We start from the raw sequence: 13,342 nt of genomic DNA on the forward strand, positions 1-13,342 counted from the left end.
CGTGTGATCCTCAGCTCACATCCAGCAGAATATTACAGCGCTGAAATAGTGTTTACGTGACGTCAATGTGAACATTAAAGGATGTACAGACACTGCTTGACACACCAGTGTGGTTTATACACGTCTGATTGTATCATCATCATCATCATCATCATCATCACTCGAGATTCGTTCATCCTTCAGTCTTCACAGAGCCACTGTGTGTTTGAATGAGAGAGAGATGTATTTGCTTTATGTTGTAAAAACAAGCTTCCTTGCTAATGTTTCCTACTCAGCATCTTCTTTTCATGACTTTCGTTTTTTTTTTTTTTTTTTTAAGCGGTGTATTGATTTCTTTACTTTGTTTGAATGGGTTAATAAATGTCTGGAGGAACGTCTCAAAGACTCTTCTTCATGAAACCTGCGATTCTTTTCAAGTGTGCATTTGATCAAGTATAATTTTACATATTCATATGCAAGAAGAGCATGACTGTCTTCTGAGAAAACCTGAGGCTGGAAATGGCTTTGTTTTGGCATCTGGCCTGTAGTTTCAGCACTGGCTTGTTCTTATATCTCTGGACGTGTACTCTCTTCATTCACTGAAATGTGGATGTCCCCTGTGTGTAAACTATTGCAAAACTCACCGCTTTAAAGGATTGCTCTATGCATTACACTAGCAAGTTTGTATTAGCACACAAAGCATGACTCTAAAGCAGATATCTGCTCTGTAATGCTCGGTCATATGCCACATTTGAACTGCAGAGGTGGCACAGAAGCGCTTCTGAAGTGGCATTTACACAGGTGCTGAGCAGGCATAATTCAGTCTGGCTCTTATGTGGGATTGCATCTTTATAGTGAATTCTGAGAAGCTTTAACTCAAGATGCCTAAAGTATACAGGTGTAATTGCTGTGAAAGTGCATTTAAACCGTGTGTAAAGGCAGTTAAATGCCACTTCAGAAGCACCTCTGAGCCACTTGTACAGAGTGAAGTCTTCTTATGAAGTGTGTCGTGAGTCTGCACAGGATCAGTATCGAGTCACTGCTCTAAACATCACATTCGTTTGCATTTAGCATGTTTTCTCTGTACGGTTCCCCAAAGTAAAGCAGAAACACGGAATCATTGATGCATAATAAGTCCATTTTAAACTTATTATAGACTTCACTGGCATCATTTTGTTTACATACTACATTGTCAACGAATTATACGAAAAACAATAACCGGCTAGCAGAAAGAGATCTTGTCGTAATGTCGTTCTCTGGCCTCTAGCGGGCGCTGTTTCAGTCATGCATCGCGCAGTGAACGGGCAGATCTGCGGGAAGAGCGTTTAAAGCCTCGCTCGTTTCGGTGAATCCGTCTTTGAAGTCTCACTGAGGAGAAAACCCCTCAGAATCGTCCCGTTGGCTCCGCACGGTCGCGTTATTAAAGCGCTCGCGCTCAGTCTCGCGTCGTGACTGTTTTCGTTTACCTTTAAATGGAAAACGTTTGTGCGAGACGGTGATTGGACCGTTTGTCTGTCAATCACGCAGGATGGGGCGGAACCTTCGCGCCGTCGTTACTGACGGGGAACACCAGCAGTAGAGCGACACTCGTCGAAGGAACAACAGAACCGAGATGTGGAGTAGAAATGGACTTTAGGGCAGAATAATGTTGATCTGGTGAGCCTCTGACAGGAGTTCGCGCCGCACCGATCGTGTGTGTTTACTGAGGAGGATCGCGCCCGATGTTACCGGAAGCGGGGGAGGGAAGAGCCGCAGCGACGCGCTATTTTTATCACTTTGTATTATTTGGACTCGACATGAGCTAAAGGACCTTCACAGACTGTGTGCCTGACAACACCGACACGGATAAACGGCCGTTAACGGAGACAGTCGAGGTCGTGAAGGATCCGGTGAGTGCTTTAATGAATCTGTGACTCGAGAGTCCGAGAAACGGTGCTGTTTGAGCTGATATCTGTGTCAAACTCTGAATGAGGATGTCAACAGAGATAATAATGATCCTCTGGAGCACGCGATGACTCTCAACTGTAGACCTGAGCGTCATTAGTGCTTCTATAGTAAGATAAGTGAATATAATCTGTGCTAGTTTCGTGTCCCATCACGTGATGAAATCAATCCTCACACTCTTGCCAATATTTCACATCCGTTCAGGGTTTCTACGCGGAACAGTGTCGAATACTCACGAAACTCTCATATGACTGACAGCCACGGTGACGGTGTTAAAAGCGTCTGAAGAAATAGTTTGACTAACTAACTTTAGCAGCTAACCCAGTGCTAATCAATCTTGTTTCTCTGGTTCAGTTTTTATGAGTAGATAACATAGACTTAGTGTTACTTGACACATAACACCTTCGAGGAACAGTCGAACATTAACTCATTTACTCGACTTTCTTTCTTCAATGAACACAAACACACTGAAGAATCTCTGAAGTCACGTGACAGCTCTGTGAGAGGAACAAAAATATTGCGTTCGAAGATATACAGATCATAAATATAAATGTGCTTAAACAATAGAAATGTAATGATTCACTCTACCCACGAGTTGCTCATTATTATTTTTTTTTACAGAATGAGATTGAAGACATTACACAGCAAATGAAAAGATGTTTTATTAGGCTGTTGCTGCACATTTCTTTGTAAAACCGAAATATAACAAAACGAAATAGAAATCTTAAAACAAACCCCAAATCAAACAAGTTACTTGAATAGACTAGATCTCTTAATATGAACAAACTGAGGCTTTGTCTGTGCTCTTTTCATTTAAATTTGGAGGCAAACACTGGATTTTAATCATGATCCACACAAAAATGCAGCACGAGTAGTTTTTACATTTATATTTATTGTTGAGTAGTTTTTAATCTTAATTAAACTGTCTCATATCTGAATTTGAAGCAAAAACAGAATGGTTTGACTTCAGTTTTGTAAAGGAAACAGCTGTGAATGAGACGCAGATTCTCTCTCTGACAGCAGGTGGCGCTCATGAACAATGATACAGTGTTTCCTTGGTTACCGCGGTAAACAAAGCAGCGCTCCTGAACACTACTTTAATGTTCAGATGCAAAATGAAAAGAAAATAGCACGTAAAGTTTTCTAAAGATCAAGTCATCTAAAAGATTCTAAAGTCAGTTCCCCTCAGAGATTCGTTCATATCAACTCCTGCTACACTCCTATTGTGATTTGTTTCTCAACCGATTTGAATCGTCTCACATTTTAATAGATTTACAACTGGCTTGTGGTTAATTGTTACATCCCTAGTACACAAATACATTACATAAAGAATAAAAAATATATAAAGAACAAAAACATTAAAGAATGCACTTACAGTTGAGTTGCCCTATGTTTATCATGTTTATATTGTCTCATGTCATGTTAATGTTAAGAAAAACAATAGTATCCACATGAAAGTTGTCTCCTCAGTCTGATAACAGTAAGAACACCGTCATTACATGCATTTATGGCCAGCAAAGAAACACATGATAAAATATGAAGTTTAATGGTGCTTTTATTTTTAACATATTAATTTCATATTGAATATTCAGTGTTCACACCCCTGTGAGGAAAGAGGAACGCCTCCAAATACTGGAAACTGAGCTCTTCGTAGTTTGTGAATGTCAGGATGTTCCTCAAAACTGAAGCTCTTGTGAAGGTTAGGAAATTTAATAGAGACGTAACGATTCACTCAACTCATGATGCAATCGGATTCACAAAACTGATTTCACAATGTGTGTTGCTCATGATTTTTTTATGTAACAAAAGAGTGTTTAAGACTTAAATCAAAAGGTGTCCTTTTATTATTTCTCCCTTAGAATGCCACACAGTTTTTTGTGAAATGTAAATGTCAATTAACTAAACTGAAGTTTTAAAACAAATCCCAAATGAAATGAATAATGAAATCAATCTCTTCATGTAATGTGCTCTTTCCTTTTAAAAGTAGAGGAAACCACTGCATTTTAACCACGATCTGAACAAAGATGCTGCAGATTAGACTGATTAATCCCAACATCTGAAGCAAAAACCGAATGATTCCTGAATCTGTTCTCCATGAATCGTGTCTGAATGAGGCGCAGTTCCTCTCTCTGACAGCAGGAGGAGCTCATGGAGCAGCAGAGACAGTGTTTCCATGGTTACCGCTCATAAACACTGCATTAGTGTGCATAACAGAGACCAGATGAGAAGAAAACAGCTCCTAAACTTTCCTCAGAGACACATTCATACAAACCCCTCCTGTAACATCTCGACACACAGGATCCTCACTCAGTATCACTGATTGTTTTAACCGGTGTGACGTCCCTACAATTTGTATTGAAAGCATGAGCATGTTGTATGTGTCTGATTTTGTTGTTTTTGTCGCAGGGCAATCCTCTGCCATGGATTTAAAGACGGCTGTGTTCAACGCCGCCCGAGACGGCAAACTGAGACTCCTCCAGAAACTGTTAGAGAACAAGAGCGATCACGAGGTGATGAAGCTGATGGCGGAGAAGACGAACGGAGCGACGCCGCTGCTGATGGCTGCTCGGTACGGTCACCTGGAGCTGCTGGAGTACCTGATCGAGTGCTGCTGCGCACCTGTGGAGGTGGGAGGATCGGTGAACTTCGACGGCGAGATCATCGAGGGAGCGCCGCCGCTGTGGGCCGCCTCGGCCGCCGGACACCTGAAGGTGGTGCAGTCTCTGCTGGGACACGGCGCTTCTGTGAACAATACCACTCTCACCAACTCCACGCCGCTGAGAGCCGCCTGCTTCGACGGACACCTGGACATCGTCAGATACCTGGTGGAGCACAAAGCAGATCTGGAGGTGGCCAACAGACACGGACACACCTGCCTCATGATATCATGCTATAAAGGACACAAGGAGATCGCACAGTACCTGCTGGAGAAAGGAGCCGATGTCAACCGGAAAAGTGTGAAAGGTGAGATCTGCGGGGTTCTCATGCGGTCAGTCGTTTCTGTTAGAGACAGAGTAGGTGATTTGGTTTAAACTTCATTAGCTGTGTTTCTATCCACCTACGCACCTGTTGTGCTGATTTTGGGATATCACATAATAAAACGCTGGATGGAAACACCAAGATGTGGATCAATTCTAAAAATGTGCATAAAAAGCTCGGTTGAGATGGAGACTTTTATTTATTATTATATTCAATACAAAAACCTGCGTATAAACCACGATGAAAACACAGTCACTGAATACATTTCTCAGTCCACATCATAAACTCATTTGTGTCCCTGCAGCACAGAAGCAGTGTTAAGTCTCTGATATATTTGGAGAATAGACAACAATACACTGTATGGGTCAAATGATACATTTCTCTTTTATGCCAAAAATCATTAGGATATAATGTAAAGATCATGTTCATGAAGATATTTAGTACATTTCTTATCGTAAATATATCAAAACTTAATGTTTGATTAGTAAGATTCATTGCTAAGAACTTCATCTGAACAACTTTAAAGATGATTTTCTCAATATCTAGATTTTTTTGCTCCCTCAGATTCCAGATTTTCAGATAGTTGTATCTCAGACAGATATTGTCCTCCGAACACACCACACATCACTGGAGAGATGATTTATTCAGGTTTCACTTCAATCTCAATGTTGTAATCGTGACCCTTCTGCCTGGTGTCGTGCTCGCGGGTCACAGATGTGTTTGTGTGATGTAATAACCTCTGGACCACATCACAAGAGTCTTACACCACTGTGTTCATAGACAGCATCCTCCTCCGAAAGCAAGATAACATGACTGCGTTTAATGAGTTTCAGCGAAATATGAAAAATAACTTTTTCGTGGTGATACTTGGTGGCAGTTTTTTAGGAAGTTATGGTTTTGTCCTCTTCCTCTCTTCAGTGGATGGAAACTATCTTCGCTGGGTGCTTCCTAACTCAGGATAGAAGCACAGCTGGTGTAATCCATCACAATCAGTTCATCAATGTTGACCATTCTGTGTTAAATTGTTCAAACTAGGGAAGTGTTGTCATTGGTCAATCACAGATGTGTGTGTTCTGCTTGAACACTGAAGTGAACGTCAGACAGATGTGTGTGCATCTCGTGGAAAGTGTTGCTTGTGTTTCGGACTTCATAAACTCCAGGATTATAACAAAAATCATTATTGTCCATTATTCCCTTAACTGTAATTGTGATTATTTAATTTGATTATCACAATTTACATTGAATGATGCATTCTATAGTTTTATATGAATATAAATGAGCTGAAAACATTCAAAGTGAATTACTGCTTTTCATTAGTATTAGGCCTCAAATGTCAAAAATATGCATGGGTTATACTACAACTAAACCAGTGGAGAAATGCCTGAGATTACCTGTAGAGAGAAATATTAAGCACTCAGAACTACACAAGAGAGCGATTCGGTGATTATTCAGCCCTGTGCTGTTTGTGTGAAGTGCTCCTGATGTGCTCTGTTTGTTTCTGTTGGTCCTGATCAAGAATGGCTTCTGCATCAAAATAAAAGAACCAATGATGGAAACTCTTTCACTTCAGACTAAAGACAATATTTATCATTCAGATCAGGATAGTTCAGTTCAGATTAGAAGTGTGAATCTCACAGAATGTGGAAGTAAGTTCAGTTCATCTATAGCAGTTCTGCAGAAGACACTAATGTAGTGTTCAGCTCCAGTTCAGTGTTAATTCAGTTTGATGACAGAAGAGCGTAGCTCATGTGAAGCGTGTCGTCAGCAAACAGAACTGGGTTTCAGATTCTAACCGACTCGGTTTGGTTCTGCTAGTGCTGCACATTCAAACAAACCTAACTTAGCGCAGCTTCTGTTTATCTTACTGTAGCTGTAGTGTTTCTGACGTCTTGTGTTCTGTGTGCTCTCTGTCCTGAAGGGAACACGGCTCTACACGACTGCGCTGAGTCCGGGAGCTTGGAGATCATGAAGATGCTCCTGAAGTACGGCTCCAGCATGGAGAAGGACGGATACGGGATGACGCCGCTGCTCTCCGCCAGCGTGACGGGACACACCAACATCGTGGATTTCCTCACGCAGCACCCTCAGACCAGCAGAACGGAGCGCATCAACGCTCTGGAGCTGCTGGGAGCCACGTTCGTGGATAAGAAGAGAGACCTGCTGGGAGCGCTGAAGTACTGGAAGAGAGCCATGGACCTGCGGCACAGCGAGCCCAACCACCTGCTCCTGAAGGACGAGCCCAAGCAGCTGGAGCCGGCCTACGATTACAGCAAGGAGGTCAACTCCTTCGAGGAGCTGGACGGCCTGATCGCTGACCCCGACGACATGCGCATGCAAGCGCTGCTGATCCGAGAGCGCATCCTCGGGCCCTCGCACCCCGACACCTCCTACTACATCCGCTACCGGGGAGCCGTGTACGCCGACTCGGGCAACTTCGAGCGCTGCATCAAGCTGTGGAAGTACGCTCTGGACATGCAGCAGAGACACCTGGACGCTCTCAGCCCCATGACCGCCAGCAGCCTGCTGTCCTTCGCCGAGCTCTTCTCCTTCATGCTGCAGGACCGAGCCAAGGGTCTGCTGGGGACCTGCGTGTCCTTCCAGGAGCTGATGGAGATCCTCAGTAAGAGCGTGCTGGAGATCGAGCGTGCCATCAAGCAGACGCAGCCCGGCCCCGACCCAGCGCAGCTCAGCAAGGTGCTCTCCATCATCCTGCACCTCATCTGTCTGCTGGAGAAGGTGCCGTGCACCGTGGAGCAGGACCACTTCAAGAAAGAGACCATCTACAGGTTCCTGAAGCTGCAGGCCTGTGGGAAGAACGGCTTCAGTCCTCTGCACCTGGCCGTGGACAGGAACACCACCTGTGTGGGACGCTACCCCGTCTGCAAGTTCCCCTCCTTCCAGGTCACGTCCATCCTGCTGGAGTGTGGTGCTGATGTGAACAGCAGAGACCAGGATGACAACAGTCCTCTGCATGTGGCTGCGTCCAACAACCACCCCGACATCATGAAGCTGCTGATCTCCTGCGGCACACACTTCGACAGCACCAACTCCCTCAAACAGACGGCCTGCGACCTGCTGGACCAGAAGGAGCTGGCCAAGAACCTGATCCAGCCCATCAACCACACCACGCTGCAGTGTCTGGCGGCGCGCTCCATCATCAGACACGGCCTGGTGTACCACGGGAACATCCCCGAGCGGCTGGAGGCCTTCGTGCTGCTGCACAGGTAGTGACGGACATGGCTTCAGCTGAGTCTCCTTCTCCGTTTCGTGCTGCAGGTTCACATCTCCTTTGCTTTCTCTATGCCGAGACGGTAGGATGCTGCTTGGTCTGGTTCTCTGGAGCGGACTGGAATCTCCTCCAGCGTCCAGGAGCATCACGACCTGCTCGATGTTTGCAGATACCATAAGTGCTTTTCTTCTTCCTATGCACAGGCTGTGATGTCAGGACTGTTCTGTGTTACTGGACTGTGCCACGTGTTCATGCCAATGCCTGTTTTTTGTTACTTTATGTTCATCTTTTTCGTCCGATGGTGGATCCAGGGCACGTGGCTCTTCTGAATGATTCATCTCTGAACCTGGACGAGCTGTAAAAACCAAACCTCTTGATTGTTATCACACAGCATGTGCTGAAGTTTAAACGGTTTACTGTCAGACATACTAACCAGTGCTGGTGTTAACTGATGATGATGATGATGAAGATGATGATGCAGTCGTGTAGTCTAACTTCAGCTTCAGCTACATGTGTGTGGTTTGAACTCAAGGGCTTCAGATTCTTCTTCAGGCACAATACACTAGTAAATGAAACAAATGTACAGTCAAAGGACTTGCACTTTATTGCAGTGATATTTGATATTCATATTATGATAGCATAAAGCTTGTTGATGTCCATAGAGCATAATTGATAATAAACTTCCGTTGCACTCGAGCGTTTGTCTGTGTTTTTCTTCAGCAGATTGAACGACTTCTCTGAGGTCTGTGTAACAGAGACTCCATCACCTCGTGAGTTTGTGTGGAGATGCCTGAAAATGTAAGCTGTTCTGATCGTTCATCATCTGACTCGACTGACTCTTCTCTTCCTGGTTCTTCAGCTTTCTCAGGTGGTTTGGGAGTGTTTTCTGGTGACTCAGAGAGGGTGTGATCTGTGTGTCCTTCCTCAACATGTTATTTCCTCGTTGGACGGCCTGCAATCTTTCATTTTCTGAACACAACACTTTAAAGTCTCCTTAAAGTCAGAATAAATGAACCCCATTTATTTTCTTACTCTGTTACTGTAAGTGACTCATCTGTCTGTGTATTTATTCTGATATGTTATTATTAATCATCTTTAATCAGTCAATAACTTGCTCCACAGTGTTCAGATCTTCCTGATGTTCACATCCAGCCGATGAAACCATGTCTGCACTACATGGGTATTCTCTAGTTTGACGATGTCTTAGATTGAAAACACATCACAGTACAGTAGTGGAAGTCCGTGGAAACATCACAAAGCATTATTGATGTTTGTGTAGTGTTTAAATCACGTGATGAATGTCAACAATGCTTGCTAACACTGACCCTCGTGACATAAATCCTGTTCTTTACTTGATATAGGGGTTCTGTAAATCTGGAAACACTGAATCCATATCTAAATCACACATCTTATCTTAACTATTATATCTTTTATCACCAGAGTGCTCTCAGTGAAACCGCTCTGCTTGTTTTCACACCCTTTTCTTTCTGTTTTCTTTCGGGACTCGACATGTGACACTTAGCCTACTTCTGCGTGTCTTTAAATAACCTTGAATAATGTCCCGCTCACAATATGTCCTACATCCAGGCCTTCATCAGTGCTTTGTGAGGTATGAGCGAAACCGTGGACGGACTGTTCTTCAGTCTCGACCCATGTGAGTCTGACCTCTGACCTCTCTGAAGGACCACAGTAGTGCGGTCGACTGTAGATTGTACTGCAGAGACCTCGTTCTTCATTGGGGTTGGCGGGTGTTGTATATGGGCTGGTTCGGGTGTAATGCTGAATTTGGCCAAACATCTGAACTCAGATCAGCATCAAGACCTTCAAAGGCATCTTCACACAGCTAAGTTAAGGATAATCAAAATTCTATTCTACATAAATTAAGGCTGTGCAGACCCCAACGGTTTAAAGGTTCGATTGCTGTGTAAATGTATTTATGCATCAGTGTGTAAAGACACCGAAAAGCCACTTCTGCAGTGTGACACGATACACGAGCTCTGGGGACACAATCTATTAACCCTTCCCAGCTCAAGGGGGATCTACTCTCCCAAATATCCCGCTGATGGAGTTACATCATCAGCTCCCAGAGAACACTGCTCAATCCCAGCATCTATTCTCGGTCCATCTCTCACTGATGTGCGCAGAAGAGCTGCTCAGGTGCGCATGCGCCAACAAAATAAAGAATACCATATATAAACAGGGACAGACTGGGAATAAATACCCGGCCCTGGACTTTAACTAAACCCGGCCCAAAGCAATCGGTGCGGAAACTAGACAACAGTCTGTCTGCGCCATCTTTGTGTACTGTTGATCTAAACACTCAACTTAAACACTCTCTGTACTGTCAGGTATTTTGTCTTCTTCTGAGGGTGGTTTGACAACAAAAACCTGACTTGGAGCGCTTAAAAGTAATTTAAAGTTGAGCTGGAGTGAGTGTCTTTCTCTGCTCTTGGTCTGAGCTCAACCTGAATAAACAAATTATGAAATGGATAAAAAATAAATAATAATAATAAGGTTTTATTCCAAGATAGCATGGAATAGATTATATAATATGCTGTTATAACAGCATATTATACAATCTATTCCATGCTGTCTTAAAATGAATTTATTACTTAATAATCTTAATTAATTTATGCAATAATTAATCTTACTGCACAAATAATAATACCACATCTAAATGAAAATACACCATTACAAATGTAACTTCTGTATATACATAATCTACATAATCTTCAAAGTTTATAAGCATTAACTGTAACGTTACCAACATTTTTAAAAGTAAAAGCACAAAATATTTCTTAATATTAGCTTCTGCATGTGGCATTTTACAGCTAAAATGTTGAAGTTTAGCTGTTTTAACTACTGTAATCATTAAAAATGTAGCAACCTGAATATCACTTCCTAACATCATCCCTAGCAAGTAACTCTTTCTCCTCTCATGTTCCATACTTACTGTATTTTCCGGACTATAAATCACACTTTTACAGGCCGTTCTCCAGATCACACAGATGGCCAGTCAGCCCCTGTTCGTGGATGTTTCGACGTGGAAAGCAGGTTCGCGAATCATTTGCGTCAGTTCGGGAGTTCAAAATGGGTTCGCGAATCATTTGAGTCAGTTTGGGGATCGCGAATCATTTGAATCAGTTCGGGAGTTCGGAGCGGGTTCGCGAATAATTTGAATCAGTTTGGGGATCGCGAATCATTTGAATCAGTTCGGGAGTTCAAAGCGGGTTCGCTAATCATTTGAGTCAGTTTGGGGATCGCGAATCATTTGAGTCAGTTCGGGAGTTGGTAGCGGGTTAGTGAATCATTTGCGTCATTTCGGAAGTTCATAGCGGGTTCGCGAATCATTTGAGTCAGTTTGGAATCGCGAGTCATTTGAATCAGTTCGGGAGTTCGTAGCGGAATCGCGAATCATTTGAGTCAGTTTGGGGAACGCGAATCATTTGAGTCAGTTTGGGAGTTCGGAGGGGAATCGCAAATTATTTGAATCAGTTCGGAGGTTCATGGCGGGCTCGCGAATCATTAGAGTCAGTTCGGGAGTTCAAACGAGTTCAAAAAATTTACGTTTTGCAAAAGAAAATAAAGTTTTGCAAATGAAAATTCGTGGCACTGTTTTGACGTGGGGGCGGAGTTAAGGGACAAGGGCGTGTACAACATACCTGGAAGTGATGTCATCAGCCCTAGATGCAGCTCACTGATCCAGGTCCTGTCATGATGAGCAGAGACTTTCGAGTGGATCGTTTCTTTTTATTCAATAGCATTAAAACATTCATGTTTTCATTTTATTGACTTTATTAACAAATGTCTACGTATTAGCAGCGTTTGCTCAGGTTAAAGAAGTTGTTAACAATAACATCTGCTGTTTATTTCTCTCGATGTGCACACTTTTATAGCATTAAAATGTGTATTGTTTCATTTGGTTAACTGCAGATGTTTGTTTAAAATCTCTTAACTTGTGGGAGGACGCCAGCGCACATGACGTTACCAACATTTTTAAAAGTAAAAGCACAAAATATTTCTTAATATTAGCTACTGCATGTGGCATTTTACAGCTAAAATGTTGAAGTTTAGCTGTTTTAACTACTGTAATCATTAAAAATGTAGCAACCTGAATATCACTTCCTAACATCATCCCTAGCGAGTAACTCTTTCCCCTCTCATGTTCCATACTTACTGTATTTTCCGGACTATAAGTCAAATTTTTTTAATATAATTTGGCTGGTCCTGCAATTTATAGTTAGGTGCGACTTATTTATCAAAGTTAATTTGACATGAACCGAGAGAAATTAACCAAGAGAAAACATTACTGTCTACAGCCGCGAGAGGGCTCTCTATGCTGCTCAGTGCTCCTGTAGTCTACCACTGAAAACATAGAGCGCCCTCTCGCGGCTGTACACGGTAATGTTTTCTCTTGGTTCTTGGTTCTAAATAAATGCGACTTACAATCCAGTGCGATTTATATGTTTTTTTTCATCCTCATGACGTATTTTTGGACTGATGTGACTGTACTAAGGTGCGACTTATAGTCTGAATGAGGTGATGACTGCGTGTGCGGTGGGTTGTGGGCCGTCCTGGAGTACCAGCTGTTCTGTGATTCTCCAGATCTTCTCCAGATCATGCAGATGGCCAGTCTGCCCCTTTATATAAATATGTTAATTAGCGCACTGATATTGTTGTCAGAGCAGAATGAAAATCCCATTCACTTCACTCACACTTACTTCCCAAAATAAAAGCTTGATGATTTTAGGTTTGAAAAATAATTTTAAGAAAAAAGGTAATATTAGCATTGTATTTTTAAGTGTACTATAAAACATGTTTTTTATTTTATACTCAATTTATTTTTAAATATAATCACACTGATTATTTTCATTATTTAATTTGTTTTCTTGAAATGCAAAATAAATAATCCAATAATAAAATTTAAATTAAAATAAAATGTATTCATTTAGCAGACGCTTTTATCCAAAGTGACTTACAGTGCTTTCAGGCAATCATTATTAATACTTATTTTTATCTTTTATAGTTACATTTTAATGAGTCACCGTATGCGCAGTGTGTCCAGACAAAAACACCTGTACTTGTGTGTGTGATGTAACGTATTTTTGAATAAATTAAAAAATGTGTTTCAGGGGCAAGAAAATACATTTACACTCTTATAGTAGCCTACTGTACATTTAAGCTAAATGCAAAAATGGATGGAAAAGCTTA

The 13,342-nt window shown here is 42.2% G+C and overlaps 2 protein-coding genes across 3 annotated transcripts in view; both read left to right on the top strand.

The window, feature by feature from the left end:
• LOC128019125 (transmembrane emp24 domain-containing protein 7) overlaps positions 1-382 on the top strand; it is a 3,296-nt gene extending 2,914 nt beyond the window's left edge. For both annotated transcript variants that reach the window (XM_052605181.1, XM_052605182.1), the window contains exon 4: positions 1-382. This exon is cut by the window's left edge and continues 314 nt beyond it. The gene's annotated coding sequence lies outside the window, so the exon portion shown is untranslated.
• An 893-nt stretch (positions 383-1,275) lies between these two features.
• fem1c (fem-1 homolog c) lies at positions 1,276-8,827 on the top strand. Its single transcript, XM_052605180.1, has 3 exons — positions 1,276-1,868; positions 4,330-4,887; positions 6,821-8,827. The coding sequence occupies exons 2-3, from the start codon at positions 4,344-4,346 to the stop codon at positions 8,128-8,130; spliced, it is 1,854 nt and encodes a 617-aa protein (XP_052461140.1). The 5' UTR covers positions 1,276-1,868; positions 4,330-4,343; the 3' UTR covers positions 8,131-8,827.
• The last annotated feature ends 4,515 nt before the right edge of the window (positions 8,828-13,342 follow it).

This window comes from Carassius gibelio, chromosome A8 (assembly GCF_023724105.1).
Source record: "Carassius gibelio isolate Cgi1373 ecotype wild population from Czech Republic chromosome A8, carGib1.2-hapl.c, whole genome shotgun sequence".
NCBI lineage: Eukaryota > Metazoa > Chordata > Actinopteri > Cypriniformes > Cyprinidae > Carassius > Carassius gibelio.

Coding starts and splice junctions, on each gene's coding strand:
- fem1c (XM_052605180.1), top strand. CDS start 4,344: ATGGATTTAAAGACGGCTGTGTTCAACGCCGCCCGAGACGGCAAACTG. Junction 4,888..6,820: donor CAACCGGAAAAGTGTGAAAG/GTGAGATCTGCG, acceptor TCTGTCCTGAAG/GGAACACGGCTCTACACGAC.